The 24496-nt window shown below is 41.5% G+C and overlaps 1 protein-coding gene across 1 annotated transcript in view; it reads left to right on the top strand.

Moving 5' to 3' along the window:
- Positions 1-24496, top strand: part of TMEM260 (transmembrane protein 260) — a 298899-nt gene that overhangs the window by 239020 nt on the left and 35383 nt on the right. Inside the window, exons 14-16 of the mRNA XM_053697331.1 lie at positions 3372-3548; positions 3998-4051; positions 14411-14501. Coding sequence (XP_053553306.1) covers positions 3372-3548; positions 3998-4051; positions 14411-14501 — 322 coding nt within the window. The remainder of the gene's footprint in view (positions 1-3371; positions 3549-3997; positions 4052-14410; positions 14502-24496) is intronic.

Genomic DNA, 24496 nt, shown 5'->3' with positions numbered 1-24496 from the left:
TCTTATGATTCTTCAGTGAGAGGGGCTTTCAGCCTATGTTAATTTTCCCCTGTTTGTCAGAAGGATGCACTGTATATGGGGTATGTTTAGTGACTCTTTATTTCACCTCATGGGAAATGTTCTCACAAACTTTCCATAGTGGTTGCAGGGTCTTGTCTTTTGGCTCCTCTTATGGATCTACAATATACTCCTATTCCATAACTTCTGCTGACTTGTTTCAGTACTGGTTGGCTGTCTACTGGTTTTTACTAGTAGATGTCTGTTGGGAAGTATCATATTTTTATTTATATGACACTCTGTAGTCTTGTTTGGACAATTATAGTTATATATTTATAATATATATAGCATTGGGACAGAATCTTTATATTAACCATTATTCCCCTTTAAATTGTTTGTGCGCATCAGTTTTTTTTGGTGGCAGGGTTTAGTTTGAATTTTTTACTGCATGTCAGCTTTCTCCCTCTGGGTTTTCGCACGCATATGGGCGTTTGTTTTTATCCTCCACATTTTGGCTTTTTGGGTCTGCAAGTGTCGGGCTAGCACACGTATACCCTTTAGTACGCGCATGTCGTGTTTTGGTGCACTAATCTCCTTATTAACAGAATAGCTTTGCATGCACCCTCCTACTCAGCTGAGCTATAACTAGTTTTCGGATGTAGAGTCTACTTGTCGACTTCTTTATTTTTATTTGAGCTTAGCATGCCTTGGCCTAGTAAGTTTTATTAATCTACTTTAGGAGGAGGTAAGTTTTTCCATTGCTGAAGAGCTTTTTTATGGCTATATAATTGTTTATTGTATTGTAGTTCAGTGCTGTAATGGAGCTATGGGTATATAATTGTTTATGGTATTGTAGTTCAGTGCTATAATGGAGCCTTCTTATTCTGTCCTTAAACCTACCTTAAAAGTTGGGTCCTCTGAACTCTTTCCTACCAATTTTAAGTGTGTCTCCTACAGCTTATTTATGTCACTCTTGTTTACATATGTTAATGCATTCAGACCAACCTAATTCTACTTCTAAGGGTATTACTGCTCCTTTCGTTTGTTCTTTACAGGGGAGTTCTACAGACTTTGCTCCGGGTGTGAAAGATTTAATCAAGTCTACCATTTCTGATATGTTGGCAACTCTCCCGCCTTCAAGTAAGCGTAAAAGATCAGTTCCTGTTAATAATCCTGTTGTTTCTTCAGAAGAAGAAGCTTCCTCTGATAATTAGGAATCTTCTTCTGATGTTAAACCTAAATCATCCTCCTTTTTTTATTTAAAGTTTAACATAGTTATTCTCTTTTAAAAAGAGGTTTTGCTTTCTTTAGGGGTTAAAGATTCTAAGGGTTCTGAGGCTAAGCCTTACACTTGCTTAGATTCTGTCTTTAAGGATTTTAGGCAAACTTCTAGTTTGTTTATTCTTTTTTTCAGGTTCATAACGAGGGCAGAAAGCTTCTTCTGTTTTTACTTTGGCTTCCGGGTTGAGGCTTTTGATTCATAAAGCTTACTTGGAGTTGAGACAGAATCCACCTAAACGGATTACTGGCTATTCTACCAGGTCTGCAGCAATTTCCTTGGCTTTCAAGAATGAGGCCTCTGTTGACCAAATTTGCAAGATGGCTACTTGGTCTTTTATTCATACTAAATTCTACCATTTTGATGTTTTTGCTTCTTCTGAGGCAGCTTTTGGTATGAAAGTCCTTCAGGCAGTGGTATCAGCTTAATACCCCACTGCTTGGGTATTAGTTCCTAGGAGTAATGTATTGTGGACTCTCACCACCTGTATAAAAGAAAATATTTATGCTTACCTGATAAATTTATTTATTTTATCATGGTGAGAGTCCACGAGACACCACCCTATGTTTTGGGGGTTTTTTTGTTTTGTTTTTCTTCATTTTTTTTACTGCTACTTTTATTGTCTCATTGCTTTTTCTTACCTCACTTGCTCGGCTATACATTAGACTGAGGTGGGAGGGGTTTTATAGAGCTCTTGTGTTTTGGGAATCTTTGCCTCCTCCTAGTGGTAAGAGTACTTCCGAGGAGTAATGGATCGTGGACTCTCACCACCATGAAGTAAATTAATTTATCAAGTAAGCATAAATTATGCTTTCTCTCTTTTTTCTTTCTCTCTTCTTCCAGCTTAAAAATCATAAAATACTTTTCTATTTATCTTTGTAAATGCTACCTTTTCTTTTTCTCAGAGTTCATCTTTCTCCCAAAGTCCCTCTATTTTTTTCCCCCAGATGACCTTACGGCAGTCAACTTAAATGGACAGTATACATCAATCTAACTGCATGTAACAGACACTACTATAAATAAGAACATGCACAGATACTGATCTAAAAATCCAGTATAAAACCTTTTAAAAACTTACTTAGAAGGTCCCAGTTTAGCACTGTTGATGACGTTAGACTGGGACACCCAGTGAAAGGGGCTGAGAAAGCAGGAAGAGCAGACGATCCCCCCTCATATGAAACGACCCTTTACACAAACAGTAGCAGCAGGAATCTGTAGACATCAGTACACATGTAAAACTTGGGAGCTTGGTTAGGAGTGTGAAAATCAGCACAATGTTATTTAAAAATGAGCAAAACTAAGCATTTTTACAAAGACACCCTCGATGGGCTATATAAATGGATCATCTACAAAACAGTTATGCAAAGAAAAATCAATTTTCAATGTAGTCTGGTATTAAAAATAGTTTTGCAGATAATGATATTTATGATTAAACAATGGCAGAACATACAGTGATCTGAGATGTCATCGCAGAAAATGCAGCATGTCTGCAGAAAGAACAGGACACATGTAGGAACTGTTAGCGATTTAACTTTGCAGCACTGCTCCACATTAGGCTGTTCTCTTCAAAGAGTGCTGTGCTCTGGCAGCACTGTGTAAGTTTTCCTTAAGACAGCGCATCCACAGCAAAGTGCTGTTGAAAGTGAACAGTCAAATATGCAGTAAACCTGCAAAGCAGCAGCCCATTGATTGACTGGCTCTCAGATTGTTTTCAATCCCAACCTCTAGCCTTTCCCAGTCTGTTTTTTTCTGAATATAAGCCATTCTTATGAGTAATGTACCTTTTTTATTATTACATTTCTATGTTAGACCAAGAGCAAAGGAAACAAATTTATTTAAGAGACTTTTTACATTTTTTTTTGTCTGCAGCTAATTTGCAATCCAGTTTTCAACTGCTGAAATATATTATAAAAAAACTTTAAAAATGTAATTATTCTCCAGTTAATCAACACGTTGCATTTCAACTGGTGCTTTAGTGTAACTGCCTAATTTAAAATTGATTTTTATTTAAAAATAACCTGCAGAAAATTTTTCACTTAAAAAATCTCATCACAGAAAGTGAAAAAAAGTGATTTATTATTATTTTACCTCACAGGAGGGAGACATTTGTGTGCATTGGTTTACATGAAGGAGACCCATCCTGGAGGAAAACCCATTTGCTGTGGCCCTGGGGGTCCTGTGAGAAGTTAGTCCCTAAAAACACAATTTTTAATGCAGAGGAATGGATTAAGTACACAACAAATCTTTATAACTGGACTGAAGAATATGAAAGGTAATAATATTAGGGCAGGAAGCTTCCCTCCTATGTCCCCCAGTGTAATGATTTCTCAATTGATTGTGTTTCCTCCTTTCTAAACTATTTCAATTCATTAGAAAAGATCTGTTTGAATTTGTAAACCATTTTTTTTACAATTTTTTATTTTTAAGCAACATAATCTGCAGGTGACGGATCAGCCTTATGCCACATTTTACAGCTGTCGGTTGTCACACACAGCATTTTAATTTTGCAATGTCTTTACAACATTTCACTTCTCAACCCCTAGATGTAATTGTAGCTGTGTTTAAGTTCAGAAACTTATGTTTATCACAAGATTCTGATTAAATCATTTTTCTGTTCATGGTGTCTCCAAATGCCGGCTTCTCTATGTATGTGTGATTAGGGTTGGTTTCTGTAAGTGTTGTACAATGCTCTAAATGGAATTTTTGTTTTTTTGTTTTAAGGTTTGATTCTTCATCCTGGGAAGCAATTGCAAATGAAGAGATGTGGGAAGCAAGGTAAATCATTCATTTAGTTCCGGCTTCAACTTCTAAAAATTGCAGCTGGAATTTCTATTTCTTTCATGTAATTAGCAAGAGTCCATGAGCTAGTGACGTATGGGATATACATTCCTACCAGGAGGGGCAAAGTTTCCCAAACCTCAAAATGCCTATAAATACACCCCTCACCACACCCACAATTCAGTTTTACAAACTTTGCCTCCCGTGGAGGTGGTGAAGTAAGTTTGTGCTAGATTCATTTCTGAAATGTGTTTCAGATCTCGAGTTGGCTGGAGTAATTGTGCCAGTTCCAGTTCTGGAGCAGGGTCTGGGGTTTTACTCAAATCTATTCATTGTACCAAAGAAGGAGAATTCCTTCAGACCAGTTCTGGATTTAAAGATATTGGATCGTTATGTAAGAATACCAACATTCAAAATGGTAACTATAAGGACTATTCTGCCTTTTGTTCAGCAAGGGCATTATATGTCCACAATAGATTTACAGGATTGCATATCTTCATATTCCGATTCATCCAGATCACTTTCAGTTTCTGAGATTCTCTTTTCTAGACAAGCATTACCAGTTTGTGGCCCTTCCGTTTGGCCTAGCAACAGCTCCAAGGATCTTTTCAAAGGTTCTCGGTGCCCTTCTCTCTGTAATCAGAGAACAGGGTATTGCGGTATTTCCTTATTTGGACGATATCTTGGTACTTGCTCAGTCTTAACATTCTGCAGAATCTCATACGAATCAACTTGTGTCGTTTCTTCAAAGACATGGTTGGAGGATAAATTTACCAAAGAGTTCGTTGATTCCTCAGACAAAGGTAACCTTTTTGGGTTTTCAAATAGATTCAGTGTCCATGACCTTGTCTCTAACAGAAAAGAGACGTCTGAAATTGGTTTCAGCCTGTCGAAATCTTCAGTCTCAATCATTCCCTTCGGTAGCTTTATGCATGGAAATTCTAGGTCTCATGACTGCTGCATCGGACGCGATCCCCTTTGCTCGTTTTCTCGTTTTCACATGCGACCTCTTCAGCTTTGTATGCTGAACCAATGGTGCAGGGATTATACAAAGATATCACAATTAATATCCTTAAATCCCAATGTACGACACTCTCTGACGTGGTGGATAGATCACCATTGTTTAGTCCAAGGGGCTTCTTTTGTTCGTCCAACCTGGACTGTGATCTCAACAGATGCGAGTCTGTCAGGTTGGGGAGCTGTATGGAGATCTCTGACAGCGCAGGGGGTTTGGGAGTCTCAGGAGGTGAGATTACCAATCAACATTTTGGAACTCCGTGCGATTTTCAGAGCTCTTCAGTTCTGGCCTCTTCTGAAGAGAGAATCGTTTATTTGTTTTCAGACAGACAATGTCACAACCGTGGCATATGTCAATCATCAGGGTGGGACTCACAGTCCTCAGGCTATGAAAGAAGTATCGCGGATACTTGTATGGGCGGAATCCAGCTCCTGTCTAATCTCTGAGGTTCACTTCCCAGGTGTAGACAATTGGGAAGCGGATTATCTCAGTCGCCAGACGTTACATCCGGGCGAATGGTCCCTTCACCCAGAGGTATTTCTTCAGATTGTTCAAATCTGGGGACTTCCAGAAATAGATCTGATGGCCTCTCATCTAAACAAGAAACTTCCCAGGTATCTGTCCAGATCCAGGGATCCTCAGGCGGAGGCAGTGGACGCGTTGTCGCTTCCTTGGAATTATCATCCTGCCTATATCTTTCCGCCTCTAGTTCTTCTTCCAAAAGTGATTTCCAAAATTCTAATGGAACGTTCGATGTTCTGCTGGTGGCTCCAGCATGGCCTCATGGGTTTTGGTATGCGGATCTCATTCGGATGGCCAGTTGCCAACCTTGGACTCTTCCGTTAAGACCAGACCTTCTATCTTAAGGCCCTTTTTTCCATCAGGATCTCAAATCATTAAATTTGAAGGTATGGAAATTGAACGCTTGATTCTTAGTCATAGAGGTTTCTCTGACTCAGTAATTAATACTATGTTACAGGCTCGTAAATCTGTGTCTAGGAGGATTTATTATCGAGTCTGGAAGACTTACATTTCTTGGTGTTCTTCTCATAAATTCTCCTGGCATTCTTTTAGAATTCCTAGAATTTTACAGTTTCTTCAGGATGGTTTGGATAAAGGTTTGTCTGCAAGTTCCTTGAAAGGACAAATCTCTGCTCTTTCTGTTCTTTTTCACAGAAAGATTGCTAATCTTCCTGATATTCATTGTTTTGTACAGGCTTTGGTTCGTATCAAACCTGTCATTAAATCAATCTCTCCTCCTTGGAGTCTTAATTTGGTTCTGAGGGCTTTACAAGCCCCTCCGTTTGAACCTATGCATTCTCTGGACACTAAATTACTTTCTTGGAAAGTTCTGTTCCTTTTGGCCATCTCTTCTGCTAGAAGAGTTTCTGAGTTATCTGCTCTTTCTTGTGAATCTCCTTTTCTGATTTTTCATCAGGATAAGGCAGTGTTGCGGACTTCATTTAAATTTTTACCTAAGGTTGTGAATTCTAACAACATTAGCAGAGAAATTGTTGTTCCTTCTTTGTGTCCTAATCCTACGAATTCTAAGGAGAGATCTTTACATTCTTTGGATGTAGTAAGAGCTTTGAAATATTATGTTGAAGCTACTAAAGATTTTAGAAAGACTTCTAGTCTATTTTTTATCTTTTCTGGGTCCAGAAAAGGTCAGAAGGCCTCCGCCATTTCTTTGGCGTCTTGGTTAAAGTCTTTGATTCATCATGCTTATGTGGAGTCGGGTAAATCCCCGCCTCAAAGAATTACGGCTCATTCTACTAGGTCAGTTTCTACTTCCTGGGCGTTTAGGAATGAAGCTTCTGTTGATCAGATTTGCAAAGCAGCAACTTGGTCTTCTTTGCATACTTTTACTAAATTCTACCATTTTGATGTGTTTTCTTCTTCTGAAGCAGTTTTTGGTAGAAAAGTACTTCAGGCAGCTGTTTCAGTTTGATTCTTCTGCTTATATTTTCAGTTTTTATTAAAACTTTTGTTTTGGGTTGTGGATTATTATTTTTCAGCGGAATTGGCTGTCTTTATTTTATCCCTCCCTCTCTAGTGACTCTTGCGTGGAAGTTCCACATCTTGGGTATTTATTATCCCATACGTCACTAGCTCATGGACTCTTGCTAATTACATGAAAGAAAACATAATTTATGTAAGAACTTACCTGATAAATTAATTTCTTTCATATTAGCAAGAGTCCATAAGCCCACCCCTTTTTTGTGGTGGTTATGATTTTTTTGTATAAAGCACAATTATTCCAATTCCTTATTTTGATGCTTTTGCTCCTTTTTTATCACCCCACTTCTTGGCTATTCGTTAAACTGAATTGTGGGTGTGGTGAGGGGTGTATTTATAGGCATTTTGAGGTTTGGGAAACTTTGCCCCTCCTGGTAGGAATGTATATCCCATACGTCACTAGCTCATGGACTCTTGCTAATATGAAAGAAATTAATTTATCAGGTAAGTTCTTACATAAATTATGTTTTTAAACACACTAACACACCAGACACACACACACAAATACTGAATCACCACACACAGATACACTGAATCACCACACACACATAAATACACTGATACACCACACACACACACAGACACTGATACGCCACACACACAGACACTGATACGCCACACACACAAAAACACTGATACACCACACACACAGACACTGATACACCACACACATATAGACACTGATACACCACACACACATAGACACTGATACACCACACACACATAGACACTGATACACCACACACACATAGACACTGATACACCACACACACATAGACACTGATACACCACACACACATAGACACTGATACACCACACACACATAGACACTGATACACCACACACACATACAGACACTGATACACCACACACACATACAGACACTGATACACCACACACATAGACACTGATACACCACACACATAGACACTGATACACCACACACACAGAAAACGATACACACACAGTCACTGAATCACCACACACACTGATACACCCCAGACACAGGCACTGATACAACGTACACACACACTCACAGACATGGATACGACACACACACTTACTAATACACAGCACAGAAACTGATACACCCCACACACTGAGAAACACACACACTGATACACCACACATACAGACACTGATACACCACACACACAGACACTGATACACCACACACACAGACACCGATACATCACACAGACAGACAGACAGACACTGATACACCACACACACACACACACACACAGACACTGATTCGCCAGACACATAGACACTGATACACCACACACAGACACTGATAGACACACAGACACTGATACACCACACACACAAAGACACTGATACACCACACACACGCAGACACTGATACAGCACACACACAGACACTGATACACCACACACATATACACTGATACACCACACACACATACAGACACTGATACACCACACACACATACAGACACACACTGATACACCACACACACATACAGACACTGATACACCACACACACATACAGACACTGATACACCACACACACATACAGACACTGATACACCACACACACAAAGACACTGATACACCACACACACAAAGACACTGATACACCACACACACAAAGACACTGATACACCACACACACAAAGACACTGATACACCACACAGACACTGATACACCACACACACAGACACTGATACAACAAAGACACTGATAGACTCACAGACACTGATACACCACACACACAAAGACACTGATACGCCACACACACACAAAGACACTGATACGCCACACACACACAAAGACACTGATACGCCACACACGCACAAATACACTGATACACCACACACACACAGACACTGATACACCACACACACAGACACTGATACACCACACACACAGACACTGATACACCCCACACACACAGACACTGATACAACCCACACCCACACACTGATACACCACACACACACTCACTCACAGACATGGATACACAACACACACACAGACACTGATACACCCAACACACACACTCACAGACATGGATACACCACACACACACACATACACTGATACACCCAACACACACACTTACAGACATGGATACACCACACACACACACACACACACACTGATACACCCAACACACACACTAATACACCCCACACACAGACACACACACTAACTGATACACCACACACAGACACACACACTGACTGATACACCACACAGACACTGATACACCACACACACAAATACACCACACATACACTGAATCGCCACACACAGACACTAATCAACCACACACATAGACACTGATACACCACAAACACACACACACAGGCACTGATACACCCCACACACTGAGAAACACACACACACACTGAGAAACACACACACACTGAGAAACACACACTGAGAAACACACACACACTGAGAAACACACACACACTGAGAAACACACACAGACACTGATACACCACACACATAGACACTGATACACCACACACATAGACACTGATAGACACACAGACACTGATACACCACACACACAGACACTGATACAACAAAGACACTGATAGACTCACAGACACTGATACACCACACACACAAAGACACTGATACGCCACACACACACAAAGACACTGATACGCCACACACGCACAAATACACTGATACACCACACACACACAGACACTTATACACCACACACACAGACACTGATACACCCCACACACACAGACACTGATACAACCCACACCCACACACTGATACACCACACACACACTCACTCACTCACAGACATGGATACACAACACACACACACAGACACTGATACACCCAACACACACACTTACAGACATGGATACACCACACACACACACACACACACTGATACACCCAACACACACACTAATACACCCCACACACAGACACACACACTAACTGATACACCACACACAGACACACACACTGACTGATACACCACACAGACACTGATACACCACACACACTAATACACCACACATACACTGAATCGCCACACACAGACACTAATCAACCACACACATAGACACTGATACACCACAAACACACACACACAGGCACTGATACACCCCACACACTGAGAAACACACACACACTGAGAAACACACACACACTGAGAAACACACACACACTGAGAAACACACACACACTGAGAAACACACACACACTGAGAAACACACACACACTGAGAAACACACACACACTGAGAAACACACACACACTGAGAAACACACACTGATACATCACACACACTGATACACCACACACAGAGACACTGATACACCACACACAGAGACACTGATACACCACACACATAGACACTGATACACCACACACATAGACACTGATAGACACACAGACACTGATACACCACACACACACACCCAGACACTGATTCGCCACACACATAGACACTGATTCGCCACACACATAGACACTGATTCGCCACACACATAGACACTGATTCGCCACACACATAGACACTGATTCGCCACACACATAGACACTGATTCGCCACACACATAGACACTGATTCGCCACACACATAGACACTGATTCGCCACACACATAGACACTGATTCGCCACACACATAGACACTGATACACCATACACACAAAGACACTGATACACCATACACACAAAGACACTGATACACCACACACACAGACACTGATAGACAGACATTGATACACCACACACACAGTCACTGATACAACACACACACAGACACTGATACACCACACACACACACACACAGTCACTGAATCACCACACACACACACAAACACTGATACACCCAAGACACAGGCACTGATACAACCTACACACACACTCACAGACATGGATACGACACACACACTTACTAATACACAACACAGAAACTGATACACCCCACACACTGAGAAACACACACACTGATACACCACACACACAGACACTGATACACCACACACACAGACACTGATACACCACACACACAGACACTGATACACCACACACACAGACACTGATACACCACAGACACTGATACACCACACATACAGACACTGATACACCACACACATAGACACTGATACACCACACACACACACACACACACACACAGACACTGATACACACACACACACACACTGATAGACACAGACACTGATACACCACACACAGACACTTATACAATACACACACACAGACACTGATACACCACACTCATAGACACTGATACACCACACACACACACACTGATACACCACACACACACACACTGATACACCACACACACACACACTGATACACCACACACAGAGACACTGATACACCACACACAGAGACACTGATCCACACACAGAGACACTGATACACCACACACAGAGACACTGATACACCACACACACATACACTGATACACCACACACACATACACTGATACACCACACACAGATACACTAAATCACCACACACACAGACACTGATACATCCCACACACTGATACACCACACACATAGACAATGAATCACCACACACACAGACACTGATACACCACACACACACAGACACTGATACAACCCACACCCACACACTGATACACCACACTCACAGACATGGATACACCACACACACAAACACACAGACACTGATACACCAGACACACACACTAATACACCCCACACACAGACACACACACTGACTGATACACCACACACACACAGACACTGATACACCACACACACACTAATACACCACACAGACACTGATACACCACACATATAGACACTGAATCACCACACTCAGACACTAATCAACTACACACATAGACTCTGATACACCACACACACACACACACACACAGTCACTGATACACCCCACACACTGAGAAACACACACACACACACACTGATACACCACACACATAGACGGACACTGATACATCACACACATATACACTAAATCACCACACACACACAGACCCTGATTCACCACACACACTGAGACACACAAATAGACACTGATACACCACACACATAGACACTGAATCACGACACACACAGACACTGATATACACAATACACACAGACACTAATACAACCCACACACACTCTCTCGGACATGGATACACCACACATACACTGATACACCACACATATAGACACTGAATCACCACACTCAGACACTAATCGACTACACACATAGACACTGATACACCACACACACACACACACAGTCACTGATACACCCCACACACTGAGAAACACACACACACACTGATACACCACACACATATACACTAAATCACCACACACACAGACCCTGATTCACCACACACACTGAGACACACACATAGACACTGATACACCACACACATAGACACTGAATCACGACACACACAGAAACTGATACACACAATACACACAGACACTAATGCAACCCACACACACACTCTCAGACATGGATACACCACACAGACACTGATACACCCAACACACACACACTAATACACCACACAGACACTGATACACCACACACATAGACATTGATATACCACACACATAGACACTGAATCACCACACACACACTGATGACTATTAGGGTATACTGTTTTCGGCTTTTTAGAGTGGAAGTGTCCCTGAGGGTGTTTCCCTCCCCTATTTTTATTTTTTCCTTACATTTACAAAATGTGTGCAATGATGAACTATGCACAAAGGGTTAATTCACAATTAATGTGTTTGTAAAGAATACCATAAAGATGGAGTCACACAATGGACAGGTTAGACTCTTTACACAAATTGCATTATTAAAGTGATTAAAATCACATATGAACATATAGAGAGCCGTAACCCTGTCGGTTATCAAAGTGACTTTGTGGTATAGTTGCTACACTAAATATATCTGTAGTATTGGGTACATATTATTAAAATATTTGAAACATAGTATTTCTTGCAGCATTAACCAAATGTAAACAGAGTTTTGCCTTTCTACAAAAGCCTCTTCTATAACGGAGGCTGTCTTATCGTTATACTGGCTAGATTATAGTAATAACAAGAAAACCACCTGAGCTACAAAAGTCTCTACTATATCGGAGACTGGTTTAACATTATTCTGCGTTAAGTTCGATTTGTAAATTACCAACTAAATAGCATTGTCTACATGAGCGAGCAACTAAAAACAGAGAGGTGCTATGACCCCGTGAACAGTGCCCCTGACGCGCGTTTCACATACCGCTTCTTCAGAGGAGTGTGTGTGTGTGTGTGTGTGTGTGTGCGTGTGTGTGTAAGAGTCCAGCTGGACTTACACTTTGTCTCCAATAAAGTTTTTGAGTTTGAATGTTGCCATTTGAGACAAATTTTACCACATATCTGATTCCATATACCAATGGGCTTGACTATATAATCATTTAGAGGTAGGCAGTCTTTGCTTTCTGTTTTGCAAATCCTGTTGCATTAACTATACATACTTGTGTATACCACTGCCTTATCTCTAGAATTAAAGGGGTAGCTAATTTAAGCTGGGATATTTAACCCCTTAATTCTCATTCGCCCAATCCCATCCTTTCCCTCAACTTCCCTCTTTTCTAATTACTGCTGTGTGATCACCTGCACTGTGTCGAACACATGGTGCTTACATTTCTGTGTGGCTTGCTTTGGGTTATTTAGCTCTCCTCAGTAGAAATAGGACTATTGCACCTTAAGTGGGTGAAACTCTGTGACAGAGGAGGAGTCTTAGTCCAAAAGACAACCATTCAACCCTTCATTGGATTTAATTTGCTTTCATTAACCAAAGTGTATAGATTATATACATATAAATACAGTGTGTGTGTGTGTGCGCGCATTGATGCTCCTTCAATAAAAGACACCAAGTGAATGAAGCAAAATTGATAAAAAAATAATTAAATTGAAAAGTTGTTAAAAATTGCATACGCAATGGGTTTCATAAGTCTTCTAAGCTAAATGATTTTGTAATAAAGGCTTTGCAGAAAATTCATCTTTTTTTTTTTTCTCAAATAGTTCCTGGCTTAGCTATATTTGAAATGATTCTTGCAATAAGGGGAGATATAGAAACTTTGCACAAGTTTTCAGGATGCCTAAGAAAGGCACAATATGACAAATGAATAGATATGTTTTACTACTGGAAGACAGGGATTTATTGCACGTATACATCTTGGTTTGAAAAACAACCTGAACAGTTTAATTTTTTTGTAGTTTGATCCTTGCACGTAGTCACATAAAATAACCCAGTTGCTCAACGAGAAACTTTTCCATAATTGTTTGTTTTCCTTTTAGAACAAAAACAGCCTTCTTTATTTTTGAACTGGCAGAAACCGCTCCTGTATCTCCAGGTGTCAAAAACCAACTGTACTTTTATTCTTACAAGGTATGTAAATATGTATTTGCTTTTTTTCATTGAGACAATATATATTTGTATTCTTTTTTTTTTTAATATTTTTTATTTTTAATAAATTGCTATCCTGGAAATTCTATTTCTTTTCAAAGACACGATAAGTCCACGGATTTCATCCTTACTTGTGGGATTATGCCTCCTGGTCAGCAGGAGGAGGCAAAGAGCACCACAGCAGAGCTGTTATATAGCTCCTCCCTTCCCTCCCACTCCAGTCATTCTCTTTGCCTACGTTAGTGAGAGGAGATGGCAAAGTGAGGTGTTAGTTTTTGATTCTTCAATCAACAGTTTTTTATTTTTGAGTGCCAGAGTGTGCTGTTTTGTCTGGGGTGTAGCCGTAGTCCTTATCAGTCTCTACAGGAGAGCATTTGGTGGCTTTAAAGCAATGGGAACTGGTGGGACATAATTCTCACTGCGCCTCCCATGTTGTTATGCTGCCCTTCTCATGATGACCTAAGCGATTTGTAACTCAGGTCCTATCTGTTTCCACAGGGCTATGGGAGGGAGAGGACCTCCTAAACCTGTTGGTGCTGTCTTGCTGTCAGACAGCATTGAGATAAGTGCAGTTTCTTGTGATTCTGGGTCACATATCGTTTAGACTCAGAGTGGACTCTACACTTGTAAGTTTATTATTTTATTTCCTGGGAATAGAGGCTCTTCAGTATGGAAGGGGTTTCCCTCTGGTGGCAGCATAAGTACAGGCACTGGGCTAAGGCTAGATGGGGCTTTATCGGCCATTTTTTACAAAATTTCCCGGTAAGGGCTGTGTAAGGATTGACGCCCACAATGGGCGGGGCTTCTATTCGCGCGCTTAGATTTCTCTAGACGCTGCGCAGTTTGTTTCAACGCCAGTTCCGGTTTACATAGGACATTTCTACTGCGCGGAGAGGTGTCTGAATAGTCCTACAGCTCTTCGGGCATTGCGCTAAAACCGCATGGTTAAAAGAGCAAGCGGTTGCTAGCGCTCTGCAGGAGGTCTGGAGACTGGGGAGCAGGTAGGCGCCTCAGCTTAGCTGTTGAGGCGGAGAGGTGTCTGAATGTGGGGCAAAAAGTTTTTATTTTTTTAAACAAAAGGCTTCTCGCATATTAAACGCTTTTTCTCCTCAGCACAGTAAAAAACTGACTTTTAGTTCTTAAAGGCACAGTGTTATTTTGTTTTACACAGTAAGAACTTCAGTTACTAATTAAAGGCACAGTATTATTTATAATATTAATACTTCTTTTTACATTACTCTTTCTCTCAGATAGTAGAGAGTTCTAAGTTGTAAATTTGAAGGGCCAGTATCATTTAAAGGGCCAGTATAAATTTAGAAGCAAAATTTCAAAATGTTTGTTTATTTCATTTTCTGGCCTGTTTTTTTTTAAAGTATGGACTTAGAAACATCTTTATTGGTGTGAATCCAAGGGCTACTCATGGAGTAGAGTTAGGATTCCCAGGATTTTGTCTTTTCTCCAAGAAGGATTGGAGAAGGGTTTGTCAGCAAGTTCCCTAAAGGGTCAGATCTCTGCCCTATCTGTTTTGTTGCACAAGCGTCTGGCAGAGGTACCTGATATTCAATCTTTTTGTCAGGCTTTGTTTAGAATCAGGCCTGTGTTTAAACCAATTGCTCCTCAATGGAGTTTGAATTTAGTTCTTAAAGTTCTTCAAGGGGTTCCATTTGAACCTATGCATTCCATAGATATTAAGTTGTTATCTTGGAAAGTTTTATTTCTTGTTGCCATTTCTTCTGCTCGAAGAGTGTCTGAGCTATCGGCATTACAATATAATTCTCCTTACCTTATTTTTCATTCGGATAAGGTGGTGTTACGTACTAAACTTGGTTTTCTTCCTAAGGTTGTTTCGGACAAGAACATTAATCAGGAGATTGTTGTTCCTTCCTTGTGTCCTAATCCTTCTTCTCAGAAGGAACGTCTGCTGCACAATTTGGACGTAGTCCGTGCCTTAAAATTTTACTTGCAAGCGACTATGGATTTTCGTCAATCGTCTTCTCTATTTGTCATTTTTTCCGGAAAGCGTAAGGGGCAGAAAGCTACGGCTACCTCTCTTTCTTTTTGGCTGAAGAGTATCATCCGTTTTGCATATGAGACTGCTGGACAGCAGCCTCCTGAAAGAATTGCGGCTCATTCCACCAGGGCTGTTGCTTCCTCATGGGCATTCAAAAACGAAGCTTCTGTTGAACAGATTTGCAAGGCTGCAACTTGGTCCTCTCTTCACACTTTTTCTAAATTTTACAAATTCGATACTTTTGCCTCGGCTGAGGCTGTTTTTGGGAGAAAGGTTCTTCAAGCAGTGGTGCCTTCCGTTTAGGTTTCCTGTCTTGTCCCTCCCTTATCATCCGTGTACTCTAGCTTTGGTATTGTATCCCACAAGTAAGGATGAAATACGTGGACTCCTCGTGTCTTTAAAAAGAAAAGAAAATTTATGCTTACCTCATAAATTTGTTTCTTTTTAGACACGATGAGTCCACGGGCCGCCCTGTTCTATGAGACAGGTTATTATTTTTGGTAAACTTCAGACACCTCTGCACCTTGGCTTTTCCTTTCTCTTCCTAACTTCGGTCGAATGACTGGAGTGGAAGGGAAGGGAGGAGCTATATAACAGCTCTGCTGTGGTGCTCTTTGCCTCCTCCTGCTGACCAGGAGGCGTAATCCCACAAGTAAGGATGAAATCCGTGGACTCATCGTGTCTAAAAAGAAACAAATTTATCAGGTAAGCATAAATTTTCTTTTTCTTTTAAATCTTTTAAGAGAATAATGGATAAAATAAAATTGTGAAGTAAGACAGTGGTCCTGCTCCCTTATCCAGACACTTTGCTCAGCTATACTACAGCCTATTAATATTATCCTAAACCGTAACTTTTTCCTCACCTATACCTTTTGCATTTTGATTTTACTTCCCAAATTTAAATTGTAAATTAAAGAGCAGACTCCGGGCCAACTGCGCTAAACTGCTCATTACATGCCTTTGGATAACGGCAGCAGTACCTTCCCTTAAAGCATGATTAACACAGGTCCAGTACACCCTGAACCTAGGGAGATCATTAAACTTGACATTTCAACTACGCATAACATTTTTCTTTCTTAGGATATGGAGAGTCCACAATGTCATTCAATTACTAGTGGGAATAACACTCCTGGCCAGCAGGAGGAGGCAAAAAAGCTGTTAAGTGTCACTCCCCTACCCATAATCCCCAGCCATTCACTTTGCCTCTGTCAATGGATGAGGTGAAGTTTGGTGTCTGAAGAAAATTCCTTTTTCGGGTACTTTTCCCTGCAAGGATTTGGGTTTATCTGAGTCCACATCAATCTCTTCAGTAGAGTAGTGGTGGCTTTTAAGCAGTTAGGAAGTTGTGAGGTAGTCCTTGCTTTGTTTCCTAACACATTGCTGCCCATGGTACAGAAAGCCTGAGTTGGTTACTCTGTTCTTTCTTTTTCTACAGGTCTCTCTCTAAGGAGTATGTCTCCTTTCACGACTTGTGAGCTGTCTTCCTGCCGGACAGCTAGACTGCAGGTAAGTGCTTTTGTCTTCTAGGTCTTGGAGACTTGCACTTCAGAAGAATATTTCATATGCAGTAGATGGGGACATTTTTAAAATCCTTTATACAGGATTCTCTTTGGCAGTGGGCAGGCACATTACGTATGTTGAGCCTAGGGGTTAATCTTCCCTTTATTGGGCCGTTATTCCTCTTTGGGCTAATTTTGTTGAAATACTTTATTAGTATGTGTGTGGCTTATGTTTTATACAGGGATTTATGTATAAACTTAAAATTTGGCAGTTTTTTTTCTCTTGTTAAGTGTATTCAGTCCACGGGTCATCATTACTTATGGGAATATATTCCCTTCCCAACAGGAAGTTGCAAGAGGATCACCCAAGCAGAGTTGCTATATAGCTCCTCCCCTCACATGTCATATCCAGTCATTCTCTTGCAACTCAACTAGTTAGGAGGTTGTGAGAAGTCTGTGGTGTTTTTATACTTAGTTTATTTCTTCAATCAAAAGTTTATTTTAAATGGCACCGGAGTGTGCTGTTTATTTCTCAGGCAGTGTTTGGAAGAAGAATCTGCCTGCGTTTTCTATGATCTTAGCAGAAGTAACTAAGATCCACTGGCTGTTCTCGCACATTCTGAGGAGTGGGGTAACTTTCAGAAAGGGAATAGCGTGCGGGGAATCCTGCAAATGAGGTATGTGCAGTAAATTATTTTTCTAAGGAATGGAATTGACTAAGAAAATACTGCTGATACCAATGTAATGTAAGTAAAGCCTTTATTACAGTGAAAGCGACTGTTAACAGGCTGATTTAAATATATACAGTAAAGTAATTTTCTGAGGAATGGAACTTGACTGAGAAAATGCTATTAATACTGAAGTGATGTTATATCAATAGAAATTTATACTTCTTAACAAAAGGAGGTTTAAAACGATTTTTCTGGCATGTTTAATCTTTTGTGAGGTACTTTGGTGATAAAAACTTATTGGGGCAAAAAATTTTTCCACATGGCTGACCGTTTTTTTTCTGCATAGAAACAGTTAACTGAAACTCCCTATGTTGTAATATTGAGTAGGAGGGGCCTATTTTAGCGCTTTTTTGACGCAGTAAAAATTTAGGCTTAATCTTCCTGCTTCTTCCTGCATGAACCAGGTCGTCTCCAGAGAGCTTAAGGGACTTCAAAAGTCATTTTGAGGGAGGTAATCAGTCACAGCAGACCTGTGACAGTGGTGTTTGGACTGTATTAAAAAAACGTTTTTTTTCTGTACTGCTTATAGAAAACCGTTTTGGGTATTAAGGGGTTATTCATCAATTTGCAAGTGGGTGCAATGCTCTGCTAACTTAATATATTTACTGTGAAAATTTTGTTGCTATAACTGATTTGGTTCATTGTTATTTCAACGGTGACAGTTTTTTGGTGCTTCTTAAAGGCACAGTAGCGTTTTTCTTTATTGCTTGTAAAATTATTTACAGTGTTTTCCAAGCCTGCTAGTTTTATTGCTAGTCTGTTTAAACATGTCTGACACAGATGAGTCTCTCTGTTCACTATGTTTAAAGGCCAGTGTGGAGCCCCACAGAAACATGTGTACTAAATGTATTGATTTCACTTTAAATAATAAAGGTCAGTCTTTATCTATAAAGGAATTATCACCAGACAACGAGGGGGAAGTTATGCCGACTAACTCTCCTCAGGAGGCGCGTGATATTGTGGCGCCTAACGCATCAGGGGCGTCCATACAAATCACTTTACAAGACATGGCTACTATTATGAATAATACCCTGACAGAAGTATTATCTAAATTGCCAGAATTAAGAGGCAAGCGCGATTGCTCTGGGGTAAGAATAGAGCGCGCTGGTGCTACAAGAGCCATGTCCGATACTGCGTCACAGTTTGCAGAACATGAGGACGGAGAGCTTCACTCTGTAGGTGACGGATCTGATCCAGGGAAACCGGATTCAGAAATTTCTAATTTTAAATTTAAGCTTGAGAACCTCCGTGTATTGCTAGGGGAGGTTTTAGCGGCTCTGAATGACTGTAACACAGTTGCTATTCCAGAGAAGTTATGTAGGCTGGACAGATACTATGCAGTACCGGTGTGTACTGATGTTTTTCCTATACCTAAAAGGCTTATAGAAATTATTAGCAAGGAGTGGGATAGACCTGGTGTGCCTTTTTCCCCTCCTCCTATATTTAGAAAAATGTTTCCAATAGACGCCACTACACGGGACTTATGGCAGACGGTCCCTAAGGTGGAGGGAGCAGTTTCTACTTTAGCTAAGCGTACCACTATCCCGGTGGAAGATAGTTGTGCTTTTTCGGATCCAATGGATAAAAAATTGGAAGGTTACCTTAAGAAAATGTTTGTTCAACAAGGTTTTATCTTACAGCCCCTTGCATGCATTGCGCCTGTCACTGCTGCTGCGGCATTCTGGTTTGAGTCTCTGGAAGAGGCCATTCACTCAGCTCCATTGGATGAAATTATGGACAAGCTTAAAGCACTTAAGCTAGCTAACGCATTTGTTTCTGATGCCATTGTACACTTAACCAAACTAACGGCTAAGAACTCCGGATTTGCCATCCAGGCGCGCAGAGCGTTATGGCTTAAATCCTGGTCAGCTGATGTGAATTCTAAATCTAAATTGCTTAATATTCCTTTCAAGGGGCAGACCTTATTCGGGCCCGGCTTGAAAGAGATTATCGCTGACATTACTGGAGGTAAGGGTCATACTCTACCTCAGGACAAGGCCAAATCAAAGGCCAAACAGTCTAATTTTCGTACTTTTTGAAATTTCAAGGCAGGAGCAACGTCAACTTCCTCCGCTCCAAAACAGGAAGGAACCGTTGCTCGTTACAGACAGGCCTAGAAAACTAACCAGTCCTGGAACAAGGGCAAGCAGGCCAGAAAACCTGCTACTGCCTCTAAGACAGCATGAAGGGTTGGCCCCCTATCCGGAAACTGATCTAGTGTGGGGCAGACTTTCTCTCTTCGCCCAGGCGTGGGCAAGAGATGTCCAGGATCCCTGGGCGTTGGAGATCATATCTCAGGGATATCTTCTGGACTTCAAGGCTTCTCCTCCTCAAGGGAGATTTCATCTTTCGAGGTTATCAGAAAACCAGATAAAGAAAGAGGCATTTCTACGCTGCGTACAAGACCTCCTAGTAATTGGGGTGATCCACCCAGTTCCGCGGACGGAACAAGGACAGGGATTCTATTCGAATCTGTTTGTGGTTTCCAAGAAAGAGGGTACCTTCAGACCAATTTTGGACCTAAAGATCTTAAACAAATTCCTAAGAGTTCCATCATTCAAAATGGAAACTATTCGGACCATCCTACCCATGATCCAAGAAGGTCAGTACATGACCACTGTGGACTTAAAGGATGCCTACCTCACATACCGATTCACAAAGATCATCATCGGTTCCTAAGATTTGCCTTTCTAGACAGGCATTACCAATTTGTAGCTCTCCCATTCGGGTTGGCCACGGCCCTGAGAATCTTTACAAAGGTTCTGGGCTCACTTCTGGCAGTTCTAAGACCACGAGGTATAGCGGTAGCTCCGTATCTAGACGACATCCTGATACAGGCGTCAAGCTTTCAAATTGCCAAATCTCATACAGAGATAGTTCTGGCTTTTCTGAGGTCGCATGGGTGGAAGGTGAACGTGGAAAAGAGTTCTCTGTCACCTCTCACAAGAGTCTCCTTCCTAGGGACTCTGATAGATTCTGTAGAAATGAAAATTTACCTGACGGAGACCAGGTTATCAAAACTTCTAAATGCTTGCCGTGTCCTTCATTCCATTCCACGCCCGTCAGTAGCGCAGTGCATGGAAGTAATCGGCTTAATGGTAGCGGCAATGGACATAGTGCCATTTGCGCGCCTGCATCTCAGACCGCTGCAATTGTGCATGTTAGGCCAGTGGAATGGGGATTACTCAGATTTATCCCCCCTACTAAATCTGGATCAAGAGACCAGAGATTCTCTTCTCTGGTGGTTATCTCGGGTCCATCTGTCCAAGGGCATGACCTTTCGCAGGCCAGATTGGACGATTGTAACAACAGATGCCAGTCTTCTAGGCTGGGGCGCAGTCTGGAACTCCCTGAAGGCTCAGGGATCGTGGACTCAGGAGGAGAAACTCCTCCCAATAAATATTCTGGAGTTAAGAGCAATATTCAATGCTCTTCTAGCTTGGCCTCAGTTAGCAACACTGAGGTTCATCAGATTTCAGTCGGACAACATCACGACTGTGGCTTACATCAACCATCAAGGGGGAACCAGGAGTTCCCTAGCGATGTTAGAAGTCTCAAAGATAATTCGCTGGGCAGAGTCTCACTCTTGCCACTTGTCAGCGATCCACATCCCAGGCGTGGAGAACTGGGAGGCAGATTTTCTAAGTCGTCAGACTTTTCATCCGGGGGAGGGGGAACTCCATCCGGAGGTGTTTGCTCAACTGGTCCATCGTTGGGGCAAACCAGAACTGGATCTCATGGCGTCTCGCCAGAACGCCAAGCTTCCTCATTACGGATCCAGGTCCAGGGACCCGGGAGCGACGCTGATAGATGCTCTAGCAGCTCCTTGGTTCTTCAACCTGGCTTATGTGTTTCCACCGTTTCCTCTGCTCCCTCGACTGATTGCCAAGATCAAACAGGAGAGAGCATCAGTGATTCTGATAGCGCCTGCGTGGCCACGCAGGACCTGGTATGCAGACCTAGTGGACATGTCGTCCTGTCCACCATGGACTCTACCTCTGAGGCAAGACCTTCTAATGCAAGGTCCTTTCAATCATCCAAATCTAATTTCTCTGAGACTGACTGCATGGAGATTGAACGCTTGATCCTATCAAAGCGTGGCTTCTCCGAGTCAGTTATTGATACCTTAATACAGGCACGAAAGCCTGTTACCAGGAAAATCTACCATAAGATATGGCGTAAATACCTGTATTGGTGCGAATCCAAGAGTTACTCATGGAGTAAGGTTAGGATTCCTAGGATATTGTTTGGAAAAGGGCTTATCAGCTAGTTCGTTAAAGGGACAGATCTCTGCTCTGTCTATTCTTTTGCACAAGCGTCTGGCAGAAGTTCCAGACGTCCAGGCTTTTTGTCAGGCTTTGGCTAGGATTAAGCCTGTGTTTAAAACTGTTGCTCCCCCGTGGAGCTTACATTTGGTTCTTAAAGTTCTTCAAGGAGTTCCGTTTGAACCCCTTCATTCCATTGATATTAAACTTTTATCTTGGAAAGTTCTGTTTTTGATGGCTATTTCCTCGGCTCGAAGAGTCTCGGAGTTATATGCCTTACATTGTGATTCTCCTTACCTGATTTTCCATTCAGACAAGGTAGTTCTACGTACTAAACCTGGGTTTTTACCTAAGGTAGTTTCTAACAGGAATATCAATCAAGAGATTGTTGTTCCTTCATTATGTCCTAATCCTTCTTCAAAGAAGGAACGACTTTTGCATAATCTGGACGTAGTCCGTGCCCTGAAATTCTATTTACAGGCAACTAAAGATTTTCGTCAAACTTCTTCCCTGTTTGTCGTTTACTCTGGACAGAGGAGAGGTCAAAAAGCTTCGGCAACCTCTCTCTCCTTTTGGCTTCGTAGCGTAATACGTTTAGCCTATGAGACTGCTGGACAGCAGCCCCCTGAAAGAATTACAGCTCATTACACTAGAGCTGTGGCTTCCACCTGGGCCTTTAAGAATGAGGCCTCTGTTGAACAGATTTGCAAGGCGGCGACTTGGTCTTCGCTTCACACCTTTTCAAAATTTTACAAATTTGACACTTTTGCTTCTTCGGAGGCTGTTTTTGGGAGAAAGGTTCTACAGGCAGTGGTTCCTTCCGTTTAAGTTCCTGCCTTGTCCCTCCCATCATCCGTGTACTTTAGCTTTGGTATTGGTATAAGTAATGAGTGATATAAGTAATGATGACCCGTGGACTGAATACACTTAACAAGAGAAAACATAATTTATGCTTACCTGATAAATTTATTTCTCTTGTAGTGTATTCAGTCCACGGCCCGCCCTGTCTTTTTAAGGCAGTTCTAAATTTTAATTAATACTCCAGTCACCAATGCACCCTATAGTTTCTCCTTTCTCGTCTAGTTTCGGTCGAATGACTGAATATGATATGTGAGGGGAGGAGCTATATAGCAACTCTGCTTGGGTGATCCTCTTGCAACTTCCTGTTGGGAAGGGAATATATTCCCATAAGTAATGATGACCCGTGGACTGAATACACTACAAGATAAATAAATTTATCAGGTAAGCATAAATTATGTTTTTTTGCTTGCTTAGCTAGAACAGGCTAACTGACAAACTGCTTGAGCTATGTGTAAATTTTGCTCCGGTGTTGTAGGCAGAGGGAAACGCGTGCCTTTTACTTGCTGCATAGTTTCCTCTTTCTCCCGGTCATGTGACTTCTTTCTGCTGTCGGATATTCACGGAGCGGAGCGGCGTCATTGAATTTCAGTCTCTTCAGTGTCGATCTACT

This window comes from Bombina bombina, chromosome 1, assembly GCF_027579735.1.
Source record: "Bombina bombina isolate aBomBom1 chromosome 1, aBomBom1.pri, whole genome shotgun sequence".
NCBI classification, from domain to species: Eukaryota; Metazoa; Chordata; class Amphibia; order Anura; family Bombinatoridae; genus Bombina; species Bombina bombina.
This window is presented reverse-complemented; position numbering and strand designations above follow the sequence as displayed.